This window comes from Ixodes scapularis, unplaced genomic scaffold (genome assembly GCF_016920785.2).
Source record: "Ixodes scapularis isolate PalLabHiFi unplaced genomic scaffold, ASM1692078v2 PGA_scaffold12__126_contigs__length_90152505, whole genome shotgun sequence".
Lineage (NCBI taxonomy): Eukaryota > Metazoa > Arthropoda > Arachnida > Ixodida > Ixodidae > Ixodes > Ixodes scapularis.
Genome location: NW_024609838.1, coordinates 44543854 through 44564327, shown reverse-complemented (window position 1 = coordinate 44564327; position 20474 = coordinate 44543854). Strand labels below are relative to the sequence as shown.

Sequence of the window (20474 nt, the reverse complement as noted above, 5' to 3'; positions counted from 1 at the left end):
CAGCAGTCAAGCTGACGTCAATTATTGCGCTGTAACTCATTCACAAAACAGAGTGTTTACTCAAACTTTGCATCGCGATATCGACAGTGAGCTGCTACGTGAGTCTCATGACGAATTGTATCGCAATTCATAAACAAACAGTAATTTTGTGTGTGTGTGTTTGGGATTTTCCCAGATTAGGGCCCACCATAACACCAATGACAGGACCCTTTAGAAAACCGTTTCGGAGACACCACCCTGTCCATAAGACGTAACCACTGCGCATGCGTAAAACCTTTTTTTTTTCTTTCTTAATGTTTACAGTGAAGTGAATATACCAACAATGCCAAACAAGAAACCACTTTTATTATGAAAATACTTGGTCAACGGGATACACTGAAAAAGCAAAAAAAAAACTGCAAAGCAACAGATCTTTTGTGATAGCGACGCAAATTGAGGCCACCGCGGTGTGAAAGCACTTGTACAATTGGCAGTGACAGAGAATTGAGTCAACAACTATAAAGACTAGATATGTAATAAAGCCATTAAAAAACATTTAATTAACGAGAGATGGTCTCCGCCCTCCGAGAGGAGGACACCAGGCACTTTATATCCCTTTGGTAAGATCTTAGTTCGCCCGACTCTTCGTTAACAAATTATTATGTTGCGAACTGACGGGCAGCTACGAACTTGCCCCATCAACACACCCAAATGAACAACAAACTTCTCACGTACTGGTACTGAAAATATGGCGGCAGAGAAGCCTCGCACCAAGAGCTCCGAAATGAGATCTAACAGTCAAGAATGAGGTTAAGGCAACAGACTACGAACGCAGAAAAAGATCAAAGACGGACATCTTCGTACTTATAAGATGGCAGCCGGGAGGCCTCGCACCAAAGGCTCCGAGCCGTGATTCAACAGGCAACAGTGAGATCAGAGCGACCACGACTAGGCACTAAGGAAAGGCTCTAGGTCTCCCTTCTCGACGGCCTCGCCGATCCAGGGCTGGAGCAGCAGTTCCTCCAGGTACCACAGCTGCCAGTCCCTGCCAACGGCCGACACGAGGATGTGCAGATACCTCCCGGAAACGTTGACCTGCTTCCTGATGGACACCTCCAGGACGCCCGACCAGTCCTTGAAGAGCCGAGCAACACCCTCCTCGTTCTGCTCCACCATGGACCTGAACCCCGGCCTGTTCACCTGGGAAGCAAGTGCACCGGCAGCTATGTGAGAGGGGGGGGGGGGGGGGGGGAGGGGGGGGGGCGACTTGCCCCATTCATACCACCTAGAAGACCAGGCCTGCGCATGACGCTATCGTTAGTGGACCCCCGACCCGCGCCAAGCCATATCTGACGCTCCACACACGGGCTGAGGGACGCTGACGACGCTAGTTTACGTCAGTGGATTGTGTATGATGAAATGCTAGAGGCCCGTTCACACTCTTGCGACCGAGTACGACTGAGAGAGACGAGATCTCTTAAAACTTCTTAAATGTTTTTAGAATGAGGGAACACACTGGCATTGTGGCGCCATCTATGCCGTGACCCTGGAACTGCATTTCACAAGAGCGAAGGTTTTGCGGGATTTCCGAGGTCAAATGTGCGTAATACCCATGGAAAGACGCGTTTATACCATTGACAAAAGTTTTTCGAGCCAAGAAAGAAAGGACAATGCGCGAGAAATAAAAAAAATATGCCGGACCGCCGAGTTTACACTTGCAGTGATGTGATTGGCCTAAGCTGTTTTGGAGCACCTCTTGGAGCAGCCAAAACAGCGTTTTGGAGCAGCAAATGTGGCCTTTGGAGCAGATATCCTTACAAAAAAATATATATATGGGTGATTTCATCTCAAATCGGGCAGGCTAAAAGTGTCTAATTTTTCATTTTCACGAAAAAATATATGTTTTTGGGGTATTTCTCAAATGAAGGAGGGCGCAAACCGCACGTTCTCCCGATTTTTTGTTCTCGAGTTACGAGCCGTAGAAGCCGCAGTGGCAGAAACTAGTGTTTTTGCCTGCCGTCGCAGGTCGCGTGTTTGACACCCTCTGCTGACGCTATTGTTTTCTCTACACCCTTTTAAATTTACCCCTAATTTAATAGGTATTATAAAGATACCTTGATGTATTCAAATATTTTTAGAAATTTTATTGTTTTCTAAAACACATGTCAAACTCGTCACTCCGGTCGCTTTTCGGTCAAATTTGACAGGTCATTACTTTGTACTTAAAGTAAATTTTCTTTCTTTGGCTCTACAGAAAGCCCAAAGCAAGCCCATTATAGATATAATAATATCATTATGATCTGTCGACTAGCCGCTCCGCTACCTTCACGTAAACGTTGTAAGAAATAACAAATGTTGAAAGTTTGAGGTCGATTTTCTCAAAAACCCCATTTTTGTAAATTTTTATTTTTTATATTCTTTTAGACATATTAGTCGAATACAAGAAAAAACAGTTTAGAAATGTAATATTTTGGTTGTATGTCCTCTGTTTGAGCCGTAATCGCGTGAAATGTGTGAACATTTGTTATATTTCACAACGTTTACGGGAAGTTAGCAGAGCGGCTACTCGGCAGATAATAATGATATTATTATATCTATAATAGGCTTGCCTTGGGCTTTCTGTAGAGCCAAATAAAGAAAATTTACCTTAAGTACAGACAAAGTATTGACGTGTCAAATTTGACCGAAAAGCGACCGGAGTGACGAGTTTGACATGTTTTTTCAGAAAACAATCAAATTCCTAAAACTATTTGAATACATCAAGGTATCTTTATAATACCTGTTAAATGAGGGGGAAAAGTTAAAAGGGTGTAGAGAAAACAATAGCGTCAGCAGAGGGTGTCAAACACGCGACCTGCGACGGCAGGCAAAAACACTAGTTTCTGCCACTGCGGCTTCTACGGCTCGTAACTCGAGAACAAAAAATCGGGAGAACGTGCGGTTTGCGCCCTCCTTCATTTGAGAAATACCCCCAAAAACATTTTTTTTTTTTTCGTGAAAATTAAAAATTAGACACTTCTAGCCTGCCCGATTTGAGATGAAATCACCCATATATATTCGTTCTAAGTGCTGTAGAAACGAAGGGATTTGTGTTGTGTTCTGATGTGATGTGTTGTGACGGAACTCGCTGCTTGTGCTTTTACTGCAGAGACAAATGGATACAGTACTGTAGGCGTTGCCAAGCAATTAAAAAACACTTGTTACCGTTTTCCTGGTTCCCGACGTGCCAGATATTCGCCAAAAATAAGCAAACGTCAAATAATGGACTGCAAGCGTCCCGGCCAGAGCTCTGGTCCGTGCGTCTATCGTGCAATCATGTTCGCATGCACAGCAACTTCTGCAGGCTTGTAGTTGCGAGTACTTCATCGCGCAAGCGGAGACAACGGCTGTTCGATCAAAATCGAAACCATGCCACTCCGCTCCGTCGCCAACTGATTCCCGAAATCAAAAGGCAAAATTTAACTTTCGAGCGTACGACCAAAAACGGTCCAGCGGCGCGTGTTTGCCAAGCCGGCCAACAAAATGCAAGCTAAACATACACAAAAAAATAACCTGAGCGCGTCGATGCAAGACATCGCGAGTCAAAACGTTCTTTGGACCGCTTTGTGCAACGACTGAACTCGGGACAAACAAGCGTGCAGTGCGGGTTCAGCGTGCAGATATTGCCTTCTTTGCTTTAGCTCACTTCCCTTCACCAACTTTCTATCACGCCAGATTTTTCACGTACCGAGGTCCCTCTCGAAAAAATGCCCGCCGAGAGAAACCTAGGTAATCAATACTTCGCCACAGCAGTCTCTGAGTTAAAGAGGGATTTTTTCAGTAACGTATGATTTAAACAAGAACAGGAATGTTGATGAGCATGCGGCAGTACCTAGTTTTATTTCAGAAAGCGCCATATCTGCAGCGACGTGGGGCTGCAACACCCGACGTCGCGCGACCACGGTGACTGGAAGGCAGAGACGAAATATACTTTTCCCACGGCCGTTGCTTTCAGAAGCGAGTGCTTCAGCTCACAAAGTAACTCCTAAAAATGTGGTTTCGTTTCACAGCATGACGGCATGGCTGGTACCCGGCACGCTAGCGTCGGAGCGCCCACACACACCCGTGTCTATCGTGTAATATTTTGAAAGTTTATAGTTTTTAAAAAAGACGCGAGACGAGACCCACGAGACGACGAGAGCGCGAATCGCGAGACGACGGGAAAACCATGCAAGACCAGAGTCGGGCGGCCGCTTGCGCCACATAACAGATGTATGCTCAGTTACGGTATAGTCAGTTTAATTTCGGTTTTGAAAGGCGACCGAAATTGTTTTTTTGGCGCAGGCTTGGCGCAGATTATCCATATTTTGGCAAAATGTAGCAGGATGTAGCAGGGTTAGCCCCTTGGCGCAGTTTGGCGCAATTGGCGCAGCAATCACATCACTGCACTTGGTTTAAGAAGTTTTAAGGAACCCAGGTTTAAGAGGTCGCAAGAGTGTGAACGGGCCTTAACAGAGGTGACACCGTTCGGTCGCGTGGCGCAAAAGACGATTTTAATTTCAGTAAGTTGTAGTTATACTTGCTTGTTTTAATTCACGTAATATAATTATGAATACGAACGTAACGCGGCTTTCTCCGCACGTGATACTTGGAGGGTGGGTGTACCCGTTCACTCACTCAAAAAGGCGGCTTCCCCACAAACGCAGTAAGAGTGCAGTGAAGCGGTTTTAACGAACAGTCATCGCTTCTGGTATCGGTAATTTTGTCGCGATTTTACAAAGCATCTCCGATCAATTGGCACCGGAACTGCCCTTGGAACAGGACAGTGCACAGCGTTCCTCGGTCGTGCAGCGCGAAGTCGGTGCAACATCGAGGACAAGCTGCGCCGCGCCGGTGCAACGCGGCGGCGACCGCCGCCATGCGTCACCCCGCGTTTTGTTCGTTTTTTTCTTGCGTGCGTCCGCCCGCGTTGCCAGCCTACTTTCATTTTCTCCCGGTTTTTTTACTCGCAGATTTAGCGGTCAAACACAAAGGAACATTGTGGACGTGATTGTCGCTGGGTTCACAAAGCGGATGACACACAGGTGTATTTTGCCCATCATTGCTGGTTCGAGAACGACTACCACCGGATAATAACCGTACCTTAGGTATCATCGAAACGCCTCACAACGCTTTCCACGAAGTTCATAACTTCCGGGCGCTCCTTACCACCGCAGCAATCACCGGTTATCGTGGCGATGGTCAGTAGCTCGTCGTCCTCGCTCTCAGAAGAGCTGAGGAATTCATCGAGTGCAGCTGCGAGGCATGTTAGTTTTCGGAAGGGTGCCACCTTGATAGACTGCACGTCTGCTATTGCCACTCCTGGCCGCAATGCCTGATGGGATTGCACCCCGGCGCTCCGTCAATTTTTATGGTGCGCGTTGGGGCAACAAAAAGCCGCACCGGGAGGCTGCGCTCCGTCGATCGAGGTCGTCCGGTGCGCACCGGTGCACTCGATCGAAGACGACGGGGAGCACCTTGGTGCCCCGGTGCGGATGATCGAGGATGCTAACGTGCCAGATACCCTTCGTTTGTTTGGCACATAAAACCCTCAAATTTGGCAGTATACAATTAAGGCTTCAAAATAAATTAGGCTAACAAACTAGCAAATTTGGCAGTGTACAATTAAGGCTTCAAAATAGACTAACAAACTAACATAATAGCAAAAAAAAAAAAAAAACAGCGAAAGAAAACGTTGTTACAATGCGTACAATCTGGAGCAACGGTCTCCAAACTTTTGGGCTAAGGATATTTTGCAGTCCCGAGGGCCGAAAAATAAATAATACAATATAAATGCGGATACACCCAACTAGACAAACCTCAATACGCGTGTAATGCATAAATGTAAACTAGAGCAAAAATATAAAAATACAACGGGGGGTGGACAATATACTTTATATTTAAATTCAGTACGTTGCTAATTATATTACAATACAACTTGCGACCCAGGAACCTCACCAGGCATAAATCAAGGTACTATTGGGGAAAAATAAAGTGCGAACAGAGGAGCACGTGGCTCTCGATAGAGGCTGCGCCGCCTGCAAGCCAGCCTAGGGCCGAGGGTGCGTGGCGTACTCCGGCGTGTTTACGCCCCTCTTTCGCCGCTTCCCAAGCGTCGGCAGAGCGCCTCTTTGTGCGCCGCTAGTAGCAGCTAAAGCGCGCGCTGGCTGAGAGCGCGCTTTAGTTGCTACTAGTCGGCGAGCTTCCTTGCGCCGCACGCGCCGAGCGAGCAAAGATGGCGGTGAGAGCTCTCAGCGCACTAAGAGGCGCACTGCCGAAGCTTGGGGAGCGCCGAGCGAAGGGCGTAAACACATCGGAGTAGGCCACGCACCCCCGCCACTAGGCTCACTTCCAGGCGACGCAGCCTGCACTGCGAGCCACGTGCTCAGAATCCGCGGTTGGATGTAGTTTTTTCTTCTTTTTTTTTATATCTTCGTTTGCGTTTTGAAGCAACTAACGGCGCCGTTTACTTTTTTTTTCTACGTGCGCTTGCTTATAGACGCTTTCAGGTAGCTGTGCATGGACGCCACCATTACCGACCTTCAGTTTTTGTTCTTTCTTATTCCGTTCGCTCGACTTCTTCATTACCACAGCAGGACAGGTTATTGCCATTTTAGATGCTACTGTGTCCTTCTCCCCAGCATAGGCCTTTGTGAGGACACGTCAACGCCCGCTTCAGTGGCTCGGCATCTCGGGGAGACAAGAGAAGGTCGGCTATGGCGGCTCAACCTTGCGCGCACTGAAAGCGTCTATACGTTGGTAGCAGTCAAGCTTGTAGGGTAAAGCAGGGGAAAATAAGACACCGGCAGTGGTGGAACTGACAAGTGGTAATTTGGAGCAGCTCTTGTAGCAAGGAAAAACGGGTTTTGGATCAGGGGTTCCCACTTTTTGAGCAGACAATATTGAGCTTTCATGTCGGAAAATGTTTACAGTCTTTTTGAAAGTCAGCCTGTGGAAAGAACTGCAGTTGATGGAGTCTTGGAGGTCTATTTAAAGGGTCCTGACTACAGAGGACCTGGTCGCGAGGGATGTTTATTTATTGAACAATCACACGACGGTAATCTTGCTGATGTATCAATTAATTACGGTTACGAGTACCAATGGCGTCTTCCGTCTGTGTTTGACATAAAAATAATTTTCGGCTACTTTGTAGGGTTTGTATTATGCTGCTCTCGCTCATATTTCACCTGCTACCGTTCACAGAGCAGCTAAGCGGAGCATTTAGCCACTTTAACCGATCCCAGTGAATAGCTATTTATTGCGATCGATGTGAGCACTGTACAAAAATCGTAGCTATTCGTCAGGCATTTGCAAATAATTAATTTAGGGTTTGAAGCTAATTCAAAGTGAATAGGCTTCTTGCACTGACGTCACATCGCACACTTTTGAACACCAAGTAAAAGGAGGAGAGGGAAGCTGTTTTTGTAAGAATTTTGAGTGACAGGTTAATCTTCTATAATCTTCTGGGAGGAGAATACCGATGCCTGTGCTAATCCAGGAGGCACAAAGGAGGGTCCTGATAAGAGGGGAGCTCCTTCTTCCCCTCTTCTCTGGCGGGTATCGGAAATGACGTCATGCGCAAGGAGCCTATAGTGGTTCTAGGATTGTCCGGTGATATCCGGAAGTTACCAAGTTTTTGTGCTCATCACGGAGAGAAAGCCTAAATATATTCATATAATATATTTATTCCCTAGAGAGACGCCCCAATATTAGTTAAATCAATTATGAACATCAATACGAAACTTCACTCCAAATTTCGCAAGTATGCATGGCTGGTCCTGTCGTGATGCAACGTCAGAATCGCGGGCGTTGACTTAAGCGGCCTCTGGCACGCTAAAAAAAAATGCAAAGTGCCCACCAGTGCCCTGTGACGTAACAATGTACCGCAAGGTGTCGGGGTGGTCAAAAGGGAAACATCGACCTACGTCACTAAAAGTGGGTTCGTCGGAAGTCACGCGAGTGTCACTCCTCGTGCCCTCCACAACCCTGCCCGACTTTTTTTTTTTTATTGGCAGCTTTAGAAAACGAAGTTTCAGCTCCATTAGCTTTCTATCACTGCACCCTTGGTTAGTTTGCATGCTGTAAAAGTTGAGGACGAAGAGTCGGTGGATTGCCGTGATGGAGGTCAATGACGAAAGCTTTGCGAGTACAAGCCAGTGTACGAGTGCACGCCATCAGTCCGATCGTACAGAGCCATACAGGGCGCAAAACAAGCTATCGAGTCGGGGTTTTGAAAGTAAATTTTAGAACGCTCGCAGAGATTAGGATTGCTAGCTTACCACAGGCCCGATCGCATTGCTAAAGGTTCAGATACCGAGGTCGTCGAATCATCGGATACTCTCCAGGCTGATGATGCCTGCCGTCTAAAGAATACGAACTGGTGAGTACAGGGGCGGATCCAGAACTCCGGTTTGGGGGGGAGAGGGGGGATTTGTAAGGATACCATTCTCCCATTCTTTCTTGTGCACCGGGGGTCCACCTATGTCAAATTGCCCTCTCAGAAAAGGGGGGGGGGGGGGGGGGGGGTGGCCGCCCCCGTCGCCAACCCCCTTTTTTTGGATCCGCCTCTGGGTGAGTGCATCAAGTACAAGTAAACGTCGAGCACAAAGTATGTGTTTTGTCTAGAGCATGAGTAGAACTTGTTTACTAGGTTCCCTGACTCCTCTTCTTCTACCTTTACAGCAACATTAGGCGATGAAAAGCAAATAAAATAAACCTTGTCTGCTTAGATTGCTCGTGGAGGTGCGGAAAATAACAAGAATAGAAAAAAAAATATTAGACATGGACGTGGTAAGCACGAGGAGTGATAAAACTCATGTGACTTCCGGCGATGCCTCCCTTCTGACCGCCCGCACATCTTACGGTACATTGTTACGTCACAGGGCACTGGCGGGCACTTTGAATTGGGCTTCGTATTTCTATTTCTTATTTAAAAAAAACTATGCACTCTAAAGTGAAACAATCTTTTGGTGATGTCCTGATACACCATTTTAACGCCTAGCATCAAAAAGAAAATTCTTTTTTGTGGGGGCGTGTCAGAGGTTTTTTTTAAGGGGTGCTGAACCAAAATTCGGATTCCACAAAATAAGCTTGCAGAAGTGTTCAACAGGGCACCATAAACCACGAAGCATTACTCATATAGCCATATGTCGAGCAGATGGCTGTATTTCTGGAAAATAAGGAGCGAATGAAGGAGAATGTTGACATCATCCTATCGCAGAGAAGTTGGGAAGGAGGAGAAAATGGTTTCGCTCCCTTTCCTCTCCGTGCCCTCGCGGAGTCAAAGCGAAAAGAGGAGGAAATGAGAATCGCGAGGTCACGCGTCCTTTAGGCTTTGTGCGAGCGCGCTTTTCTTTTACAAGATTACGACGATCCGTTGGAGATACCGCTTTATGAGGACGTTTTTGGGATTTGTAGCGCCCCGCCTATCGATTCTGCGTTTTTTTTTTTTTTTTTTTTTTCTTTAAGTTTGATTTTTGGTTTAGCATCCCTTTAAAGGGGGACCTGCAAAAATATTCTTCCGCCTGGCGGAAAGTCATCCTCGCCCTCTTTTTTGCCCTTTTCCTGTTGTCTAGCTGCATGGCGAGGCGTGTCCAACAATTTAAGCCAGTAATACCAGTGGAGCTGTCTTTTACAGGAAGAAACAAACAAAAGCACACACAATGTGCTTGTTTCCCCTAGCTGCCAGTGCTAACAGGAGACTATTGGGAGAAGGATGGGGGGGGGGGAAGGGGGGGGAAATGTCTTATTTCTTTATCTTCTTTCCTCCCCCCTCTCTCTCTCTTTCTCTTCATCCGATTCTCAGAAGTTTCAATTTTTAAGATTCTGAATTTTCCAATAGTGTTTGCATTCTGCCTTTTAAATAAAATGTCAGACCAAGAACTCTGGTGAAATTAATATTGATACATTTCAAATTTTCCTAAAAACCAAGAACTCCCTTTTTCAGTGGTGCTTCTTTTGCTAGCAAGATATAATTCTGAAAGGTGATAAAAAATTACATGCCCTTAGACCGTACCATGTAATGACAGCAGATTGAAGTGTGTGCTCCGGTTTGCTTTGCTGCCATTCTACATGACATCCCATCCAGTCAACGCTGCATACAACACCATCCAGAAATGTGCCCGAGCGTAAATTCCTTCAGCGCTAGATTTAGTTACGAAGACCGGCATAAAAAACCAATAGTCAAGTGCAACTCGCCGCCACGTAATATCTCATAGGAACTTACAAAGTTCAACCCATACAAATATTCTATGTTAAAGATAAGCAAACCTTCCTCGCCTACCTGGATGCGAACAGGGTTTCCTTCCTGCAAGCTCTGCACCGGATAGTGAGCGTTGGCGTCGCATGGCAGTCCCAGCTGGCAGGGGTCCCCAGAAAGGGCGAGCATGCTGTACGTCCTCAGCGAAGCCATGGTCACTGCATGCGTCTGCGACGAAGCCCAATTGCAGACGTCGCATTCCGGAAAGTCCACCACGGCGCTGCTCACATAACGCAGGAACCCCACGACATATCCACCGGCAGTCTCCTGCTTCCCTTCGAAATACTTGTCCGAAGCCGAATGCTGGATGTCTTCAAACACTTTACGCCCTGAATCGTTAACACTGCCTAGGAATCTTCCGTAGACCGTAACCAAGCAACGCCTGCAGATCCGTGGCCCCGTCGCCCTCGTCTGGTTCAGCAACTCCTCCTTTGTCGCCCATCGCAAGACAACGTCTAGAGCGACGTCCTGCGAAGACTTCGTGGATAGTGCATCAGCAAGGACTTCATTCAGCTTGGCAATGAGGAGGTTCTTCGGTTTCCGCTTGGGCTTCGGTTCCGCTGCATTCACCTCCACCAGGATGAGCAATAGGACATCTGCGATTGACCATGGGAAGCTCTGGCAGTTCTGTTCGTGCCACACCCCGGCGTAAGTCACCATGTACCAGGCAGACGCCATCTGCAGGAGAATCGTCTTCTTGGCAATGTCCGTTGACGCACCGTTGCTGTTGCAGGCGGCAGTGACGTCGCTGAAAAATGTATCTCGCGTCGACTTCACAAGGCTGGCATATTGCTTTGCGACCAATGCTTTTACACTGTTCTTGTCTTCGTTGCTCTTGTTGTAGTCAGACACGTTGACGATGATTCCGGAGACGACTTCCCCTTCGCTTCCCACCCCATACTGGTGAAGGATTCGGGACATCTGGACCGTGTAGGCCGCAAGAGCTTTCTCCGCAACCTCCTGGTGGTCTTTCCAGCCAGGGTACTCGAACAGAGTGCAATGACCGTCGCCTTCGGCAAGCTGGCCGGTATGGGCCATGAAGTCTGTATTGATGACCGCCTGTAGCGAACGGTGGAGCCGGTAGAGATGTCCCAAAACACGCTTGGAGCGGTATGTGTCCTTGGAGCCCCCTTTCTCCATGAAGTCAGGGTACAACAGCGGCTTCTCGTGTCTGTCGAGACATGATGCTAATCCCGTCTTTGCGAAGTCGACGCACGTCGAGATCTTCTTTGCGACCCCCAGGCAGAGTGGAGAAAAAATACCGTCCTCGAGTTGATCTGACCATGCAAGGTGAGCATTGGACATGATGCCCACATTATCATTGATGATGTAGTTGCATATGAACTTGATCATGCCCTCCTCCTGCAGGCAGCCACAGAGATAACACGAGTGTAAATATGGCAAGAGTTAATCGGTGCAAGAGCACTTCTCACTGGGCACATTCCACAACTACAGCCTAAGCTCGTTATAACAGACCTTCATTTTGACCAAGATTTCGGTCTGTTGTAAGAAGAGTAGAGTATGTAGACGAAAACCAATTAAACTTCACAAATAGGTATGTTATATCCAAATGTCTGTTGTAACCAGGTATGCTGTAATGAGCTTAGACTTTCTGACTTTGTGACTTCCTCCTTCCCCCAAATAAGTATTCTTCCACCTGTTACCAAACACAAATAAGAACTACTCCCTAGACATATTTTCTGCACTGCAGATGATTTTGCAGGTCAACCTTTGACCTTTCAGGTTCTTCTTCTTAAGTGTACAGCAAAACTCTAAATTTTCTGCTGGTCATTTGCATCAACAATTGATAACAAGGTTTCATTGTCAAGTCCGATATCTGTTTACTGAAGAACTGTAGTTCCTAAATTTAGCGTGCCCTGCACAAAACTTTCACAATCAAATTACTCTGTTTCGACACCAATGGATCTCATACCTGAAGTCCCACTATTAGGTCACAGGCTTGTTGCAAATGCTGGACACCACTTCAAAGTACTCCACTGGCAAAAGGTGAGCAAACAATAGAAGACGCACCAGGTTCTCATCAGCTGACCCTACTGAAGAGGAGTCACTGAAGGTCATCGGAGTCTTGTTCGATCCCGGAAAGAAGAGATCAGGCTCCCAGATGACTATGTACTCGTCTCCATCCAAGTCAGAGCCTAGAAAACCATAGCAGATGTTGAACTTCATCATATAAAGGTCCTGTACATGGACAGAGCCCGGAAGCTCACACAGCTCTGGTCAATATGGTTTACCATATCAGTCACCTTCGTTTTACTGTAACTATATGGACAGCAAGTCGTCTGCTTCTTGCACAGGAGTTGCGGTGACATCACAATGACGCCGAGCCCCGATTGACTTTGGTTGGAAGGATAGCGAGTAGACCTCAATGCTGGATGCCTTGAGGTTAACCCACCATTTCTTACAGCCAGCCAATAAGAGCTCAGCATTCTGACATCATCTCAACCTGTTTACAAAGCAGACAAACTAGTGCTCTGCATTAGTTACTTCCAGGCTGTAACAAGCAAAGTGAAAGCTCTTAGCACATTTATTGACTATGTCAACATCTAAACCATCTTTCATAAACAATGATGGTCATTTATAAGGTACTATAGTCCGCTGCAATTCAAAAAGGTAGGGCGAAGGTAATACGGGCCGGGGATGAGGAAGCAGACGGAACGCTGCAGAAGAGAGGGGGAAACCTCCTTCTCTCTTTATCGTTCCGTCTGCTTCCTCCTCCCCGGCCCGTCATACTCTCGCCTTACCTTTTTGAGTTGCAACAGACAATAGTATACAGGGTGTTTTCTTTTCAGGCTTTACAAATTTGTTTTAAAAAAGCCACGAAAGCTACCGTATTTACACGATTGTAGGTCGACTCGATTGAAAGTCAACTCCCCCACATCGCACATCAACAAAAAAAATTGTTGTTTTTTCGTACGCGCATTTTATTGCAAACACGTGAGAACGGCAAAGTATATGTCTCGAAACCCGAGCCTCCAACACGCGATCGATGCCTTCTGATGTGCTTTGGCTGCGCATGCACGTGCGAGGTGCATGAGATGGCCAGGCGTTATCGGAACTAGGAAGTTCACGCTGGAGGCGGGACAACTGAAGTTGCTCACTGTCGTTCTCTCTCCATCCGCGACTACGACTCGTCCGCACTGGTGATGTCAGTCCCGTCGTCATCACTGCTACGTTCTTGAAGCACGTCGTCAACGTCGTCCAATGAAATCTCGCACTTCGCAAATAACAGGATCAACCGCATCTTCCGCGCTCGTTCGGCGATCGCGTCGGACATAACGGGTAGGGACCGATTGCGCACGTTTGCGGCATACGTTGCAAGCCTGACCTCCAACTCTGGAAGGCATCCCCACCTATCCAGACTTTGGCCTGCAGAAGCTTCTTCGTTTGCCGTCACACTTTAAGATTCTGCGCCACCGCAGACTCCACTGAAGCATCACCCACTCCGACGGGTCGGACTTGCGTCCAACAGCGCAGTTGTTGGTTGCTTCTGAGTGAAGAATGGCCATTAACGAGCACCGAAAACCTAAACTGCCCGGATCACGCGATTCAATGCAAATGAATATAGTTAGCGCACCAGCATGATCGCATACTCGATCAAACGATCTGCGACCATGAATCGTGCGAAAAAATGCAAAGAGAAGCCGCGGGGCGAGCGAGCCAAGCCTGAGCCAAGCGAGCCGTGAGGCTGTTCCAGAAGCCGCCGGAGTGGCTCTTACGAGAAGTGCCAACACCCCCCAGGAGTCGGGCACTCCGTCGCTCCGTGCTCTGTTCACTGCCGTGCATTCGGGTTAATTTGCGAATCGCTACCAATAATACTCGTTAGCGCAAATCAAAAATAATCAATTTGTAAAATGAGCGCACAAAACAGAGTAATGCTAGGGGTACAGCCGGCTGAGCTCGTAACAAGCCGAGGTGTCCATGATATCGCGATTGTTTCGTTTTTGCCAGCGGTGAAATGCTTTGATTCAATTATAAGTCGACCCCCCCACTTCAGATTTTCAAAAATTGAAAAAAGGGTCGACCTACATTCGTGTAAATACGGTACACTAATAGTCTGTAAAGGCGAGTTACACGGCCAGGGGGTCATAATATAGTTGGCAAACCGTCACAATGAGTCGGCTAATTAACTGGAATTAGTTAATTAACTTTTTAATTAGTGGAAATAAACATACGGTTCCAAATAGAAATTTGCTGGGCGTCGTCAAATACCACTCAATCAGCAAATTTGAGAGACTTGGAGTGCATATGGGAAGCGCAGTAGTACCACATGGGTATGTTTTTGCAGATAGCTTTGCACGTGCTGCACGGGTGGTAACTTAGCCCACCACTCAAAGTCTAAAACATTTACTGATTTAGTGGTTTCCGATTACACTCAACAAGTTTCTAATTGAAACCGTATGTTTATCTCCACTAATTAGAAAGTTAATTAACAAATTTTAGTAAATGAACCCACTTAATCTTATGATTAGCCCCCCATTATTTCCCCCTGGCCATATAACTGACCTGCACAAGCCGTATTTATGTATACCTTTCACAACATTTTTATGAACTGTCTGTAAAACCTAGAAGAAAACATTCTGTACCGGCGACGTGCGGATAAATATGTTTCAAAGCAAAGCAAGGCAACGTGCGCAATCGAGAGTGTCACTGTGGTCGACCTGTTACGATTGGTAGAATGCTGACTATGACTTCAGCAAAGGATTTCTCATTGACGGAAATAAGAATGTAAAAAATTTAATTTTGACGGAGTTGGCACTGCTGCTTTGAGAGCAGATGGATTTCAAGCTTCCACCATGCTCATTACGAACACCATCGAACTTGTTGTTTGCAAGGTAATGACATCACAAGGGAGAGCCACAGGAGGGTGTCACCAAAACATTTCGCCGCTAACAGAATGCTTAAAAAGACACCGACACCCCCAAAATCTTCTTTTTTTTTCTTTTTTTGCCAGGCAATTTATTATGGTGTTGGAATACTAACCAATTAATATTTTGCTACAGAGTCACATATTTTTTTAATAAAGCCAAAAAACGCAACTGCTCAAAATTGAAACCAAAAATCCCGCACCGCACGGTAAAGTGGAGAGGAGAGAGTGAGTGGCGGAAGTCACGTGGCCACACTCAACCGTGCAATTGTTTTGTTTGTTTGTTTGCTTTTCCGCACGCAGCAGACAAAATGCGTTGCAGGATCCGTTCACCATGCGATTCCTTTGCAGTTATGTTTGTTCCGCTCGCTGTTCTGTCCTTCAAGATGGGTTGTTTTGTACATTTAAGTGTTGGCAATTAGTAGTGAGTGCTTATGGTGAATTCCCGTGATCGGCTCCGAAAAGAATACTCCCAAAATGTTGCATGAAGAAGAGCTGCCTCACATATCCTGCATCTGAAAGTGGCATTGTGCGGCAGAGTGCACAAGTTTCCAAAAGAGCAACGGGTCGGGATTAATGGCTGGCTGCAATTCCTGTAGAACAGTTACGCGAAGCTCGGAAGGCGGACGCTACCCAATTCATATGCTCCTTGCATTTTGTGGAAAGTGACTACATTGAGTTCGCAGGTGTCAAAAATGGGATCCCATACCATTTAGTTCAGCGACGTACCGTCTGCAACAATTGTTTTTTTCAGTGATAATTGTAAAAAAAGAAATGTAAACATAGCAAAATGTTTGACAAAAAAAAAAAAGAAAATGGTACGCCCTTACTAGGGATTCAACCCGTGCACGCTGCTTGTGAAGCGGACGTCTTTCTACAGAGCTACTGAAAGAACTCTTTTGTTTGTAGTAATGCAGCCGGTCGACTGTATGTCGAAAAGTTTGTTGCCGATTTCGCACCAGTCATGCACTCCCGGCTTGAAGTCTGGCAGCACCACGCATTGGCCACATTCGCCGGCGCGCGTGGAGCGAAAGCTCGCGCTGCAGAACCCAAGGATCCTGGGTTCGAGCCCCACCCCTGCCCGTTTCGATCTGGATGAGCATCGTACCGGCGTGCGGTCGTGTATCACTACTGCGCGAGACGTTAAAGACCCCAGGTTAGCAGTCGTACTGCACTGGCGAAATTGCTCATCTACAGTGTAAACCAGTATCGCCCCTACTGGCAGACCGACCTTACGCTGTATAAATCACTAAAACGTCCAATTTGACTTTTGAATTTTTTGGCCATATTCGCACCTAGTAAAGACACCATACGCATGCGTATTAAACTCGTAGTATGCATGTCATGCTTGAAGTTTGAGCGAGCAATGTCTTCAGCCACGAAAAGAGACGACAGCTCGGCAACGTCTTTGTGCAACCGGCTTGCTGGTCGGGCGTGTCGTACGGGATGAATATCAATTCTTTTGATCGGTCCAAAATTTATCTTTTGCCTTTCAAAAACAGAATTTGCCGGTACCGTGAACTAGAGGTCCCACGCCTGTCGTCCGCTGCGATCCGCTAGTCCCACGATACGCGAAACGACGCCTTGTTGAGAATTATGCAGCGAATGCACAGAATGCTTCCGATTGTCTGTGCAACCCTTTTTTTTTTTTTTCAATCAACGTATTTGCAGTTTTTTGGAAGCCACAAAAAATGAGTTCCATATTTTTTTATATTTTTAATATTGACTGTGTGCCTTCAATGACCCATGACTTTGATTAAATTTGGTGGTCATGTCTAAACCTTAGAAAACAACTTGTGACCACGAAAAAGAGAGTGAGCCCGACTCACACCGGCTAATTCTCGATCGGCGGTTATTGGACGGAAAGAAACCGAATTTCGAGCCCCAATTCCGTTCTGGGTAGTTGGGCTCTCATATGTCACAGACAACTAAAAACCTTGGCGAGCATAAATACCCTGTCAGTGTCCCTTTAAGACTGCTCACAGTGTTATGCTATTGTTGTTCTATCAACAACAGTAGCATAACACATTATCAAAACTGAAAGTAGCGGAATTGACATGATGCATTTATGAAAAATCTAGCCTATCGGTGCGAACGCCGAGCCGCCAGTTCCACTTTGCATATGCCGTCTGCTAGACATCCGAATCAGGCTGGATCACCAAGCGACTCTGCAAAGTCTTACACATTCACATTGTTCAGGAAACAGCTCATCACAAGCCACTTAAAGACCCGCATTTCCCCGACCTCCTTGCATCGTTCCTTCTTGGTAGGCACCGCGAACAAGCTCAACATGTCCCCCTTCTTCCCTTTCTTCGTTGAAGCCCTTCTCGGAGTTGCATCTACGACAATGGTGCCTAAAACGTATTTTCGACCGAACAGCTTATTCTGGCTTTCCTTTGTCCACCGGGTTTCCACCTGGTGACGCCCCAACCGTCGATTACTGAGGTTCACCACGAACCTGGTGGTGGCACAACAGTGGGACTGCATACGGCTGACGCCCGCCCTGCTGCGGCTCACTCTGCAAATATCTGCTTTGTTGAAGCTCCTAGAGTGTGAGGCCACGGTCACACTGCTGATACGTCATGCAAAAGACATGGCATTTGCTGCAGGCAGGACAGAATTACTTGCAGACACACGCATGTTTGCTTCACACATGCTTCGAACATGTCTTCAGGCAGTCTTTGCACGACCAATGTGACATGAACGACATGCAAGGAAGAAACATGCCCGAGACAGTATCTGCAGACTGTGTTTTGTGCGATGTGTTAGCAGTGTCACCACAGCTTTAGAACATGATGCCTACAGACGTTCCATTTCATTTGCTGGTACAGTTGAACCTCGATGTAACGAAGTCGGTAAAATTCGCAATTTACTTCGTTACATTGAAATTTCGCTAAATCAAAATTTGGCTTTAGCATGCGAAAAAAAAAAAAAAATTCCGAAACATTTTACGGGTATGAAAACTCACCGAAAATGACATTTATTTAGGGGCAAAGTAGTCCGCGAGTTTTGCTTGCGCCTTGTCCGACAGTAGCAGCGGCGTCGGCGGCGTCATACGGCGTTCGAGCGCCCAGAGCGTTTGCACGGCATCTTGCTGCCCATGCGACGCCGTGTACCTCCTCAGTACGTCCATTGCGTCGAGCACTTCCCGAGTGCTCGTGATCTCGGCAGTTTCTTCAGGATGGCGTCCAAAACGTTTGCTTTCTCATCCAAAGAAAGAACTTTACGTTTCCTTATGGCAGCAAGCACGTAAGTGAACCGCCCGGTTAAAAAATAAAGCTGTTTAGTTTAGGCGGTGCCAATGTTTCCAACCTACACAGCACTCTTGACCGCACAGTTTACTTGCCCCCTTGCGCCCACAGTGTGCTTGCGCCTTTGCTTTACATCATGCTCGCAAGACGATAATCGGTCTTTTCAGTCTTCTCCTAGACGGCACTGCCCGTGCGGTCGCGCGGTCGCGCCATCACGTCGCTCCCCCGCTGAAGTTGGCTCCCGCGCTACCCGCGGTACAGTGGACTATGATGATCAATGAATGTCAGTGGTGATGCTGTTATGCCTTGTTAACTTTCTGCTCGGCATTTTCTGGCCAGCCTCGCGGAATCCGCTTTGCCGCATGCCTCGCCGGCGCTACCGGCGCCGCATCCTCGGGCAGCCTAGGAACGTTGGAAGGCCTGTCCCCGTGAAGTAACCTATCAAGCGCTCGCGTTTGCGCATAATTTTTTTTTTTTTTAACCACAATTTTTTTGCGAAGTTGTTTTTTAGAGTTGATTTATTTATTGCCTTCTATGGCAATGGCGCTTCGTTATATTGAAATAGCAGCAAAATAGACTTCGTTATATAGGGACTAAAAATACATGGGGTCTATGGGCAAGAAATTATGAAAAATAAAATACTTCGTTAAATCGAGGATTTCGTTACATTGAAGTTCGTTATATCGAGGTTCGACTGTACTTCTACACCCAGCCAACCACTGGGATCGCAACGACCCTTAAAGCCTTACCCTGCAGCTCCCACAACACTCCGACGCACGGGCGGCGGCGGCCGTAAGCGCACCAGACAGAGACGCGTTTGAAACGCCCTGGTCTATCGTGACAGTGCAATGGAAAGACTGGTGCCAGACACTCACCAGCCATTTCGTTCGGGTGTGGCCTGGGACCCTTGGCCGGGAACACGATGCAGTCCTTGACGTGGCGCAAGGCCGGCACGTCCACTGCCTTGAACTTGCGCACGTCACCGGGGTGGAGGCAGGGACACTTGGTCACCAGAACGGTGCCTGAACAAAGGCAACATACCAGGTGCAAGGACTACCCGTCGTACATACCACTACCGCAGGATGCAGCACGCATAAATCCAGCCGTCCACAGCCCCACGGTGCAAGCAGAGGCGGGTAAAGAGCTGTCCAAGCAGGACACATTTTCGGCAGTCACAGCCTTTGCTTTACTGGAGGTGAGGAGTTTCCTCCAGTTTCAGTTCACTTTGACACGTTTCTTTTTTTTTTGGGGGGGGGGGGGGGGGGGGGAGGGCTGCCCTTTTTTTTCGTCCCAGGCGAAAATTTCTAACTGGGACCAGTTGGCACCTCAACTGGTTTCAACTGGGACTAACTGGTCCATCCTGGGAATCAACTGGGACCGATAGGAGTCCAACTGGGACCAGCTGAGGGGTCAACTGGGTTGAACCATTCCCAGTTGGGAGTCAACTGGTTTGACTCCCAGCTAGGAATGGAGTGAACTGGGACCAGTTAGGAAAGTAACTGGTTGGAGCGATTCCCACAATTCCCAGTCGGACTTCAAATGCCTTTCCCGTTCCCAGTTCACATGGGGCAACAATTTTGACAAGTTGGGTGTGTATTGACCTTTGCTAATGAAGAAAACTAAAAACACTTACATTTTTAGATTTATACAAATAGGGAAATTTTTAATTACTAGGGTACATTTATATATTTATAAAAAATAACAAAAATTTTAATTAACTAAATATTTTTTTTAATTGGAAAATATAATTAGTAACAAAATAAGTTCACCTAAATGAACATTTAGTGCATTATTAAAATATATTAAAACATTTATTTAAATACCTACAGTATTTTTTTTTCTTTTTTTTCTTTTAATAAATAAATTTATCTTATGGCCAATCAGAGCTAGCCGACCGCCGTGGCACGCGGGTGCGGACAGGTGCGGATTAGTGGTACACACTGTCGACAGATGGCGCTGCCTAGGCTGACGATGACGCCGCAGTGATGCCGGAGTCGGACGGACGCGGTAGAGAAGGGTCGCCATCGCTCAAGTTGGCGTCGTTATGAAAATGTCAAAACTACAGCTGCGCTTCTTTGGACCT

At 46.9% G+C, this 20474-nt stretch overlaps 1 protein-coding gene across 2 annotated transcripts in view; it reads right to left on the bottom strand.

The window, feature by feature from the left end:
• Positions 1 to 323: 323 nt before the first annotated feature.
• The window catches only part of LOC8034846 (probable RNA-dependent RNA polymerase SHL2), a 48565-nt gene continuing 28414 nt past the window's right edge, over positions 324 to 20474 (bottom strand). For both annotated transcript variants that reach the window (XM_040217889.2, XM_040217890.3), the window contains 4 exons: positions 19267 to 19413; positions 12287 to 12411; positions 10280 to 11617; positions 324 to 1179 (listed from right to left, as the gene is read on the bottom strand). In XM_040217889.2, the coding sequence (XP_040073823.1) occupies positions 928 to 1179; positions 10280 to 11617; positions 12287 to 12411; positions 19267 to 19413 (1862 nt within the window). In that variant the 3' untranslated portion in view covers positions 324 to 927. The remainder of the gene's footprint in view (positions 1180 to 10279; positions 11618 to 12286; positions 12412 to 19266; positions 19414 to 20474) is intronic.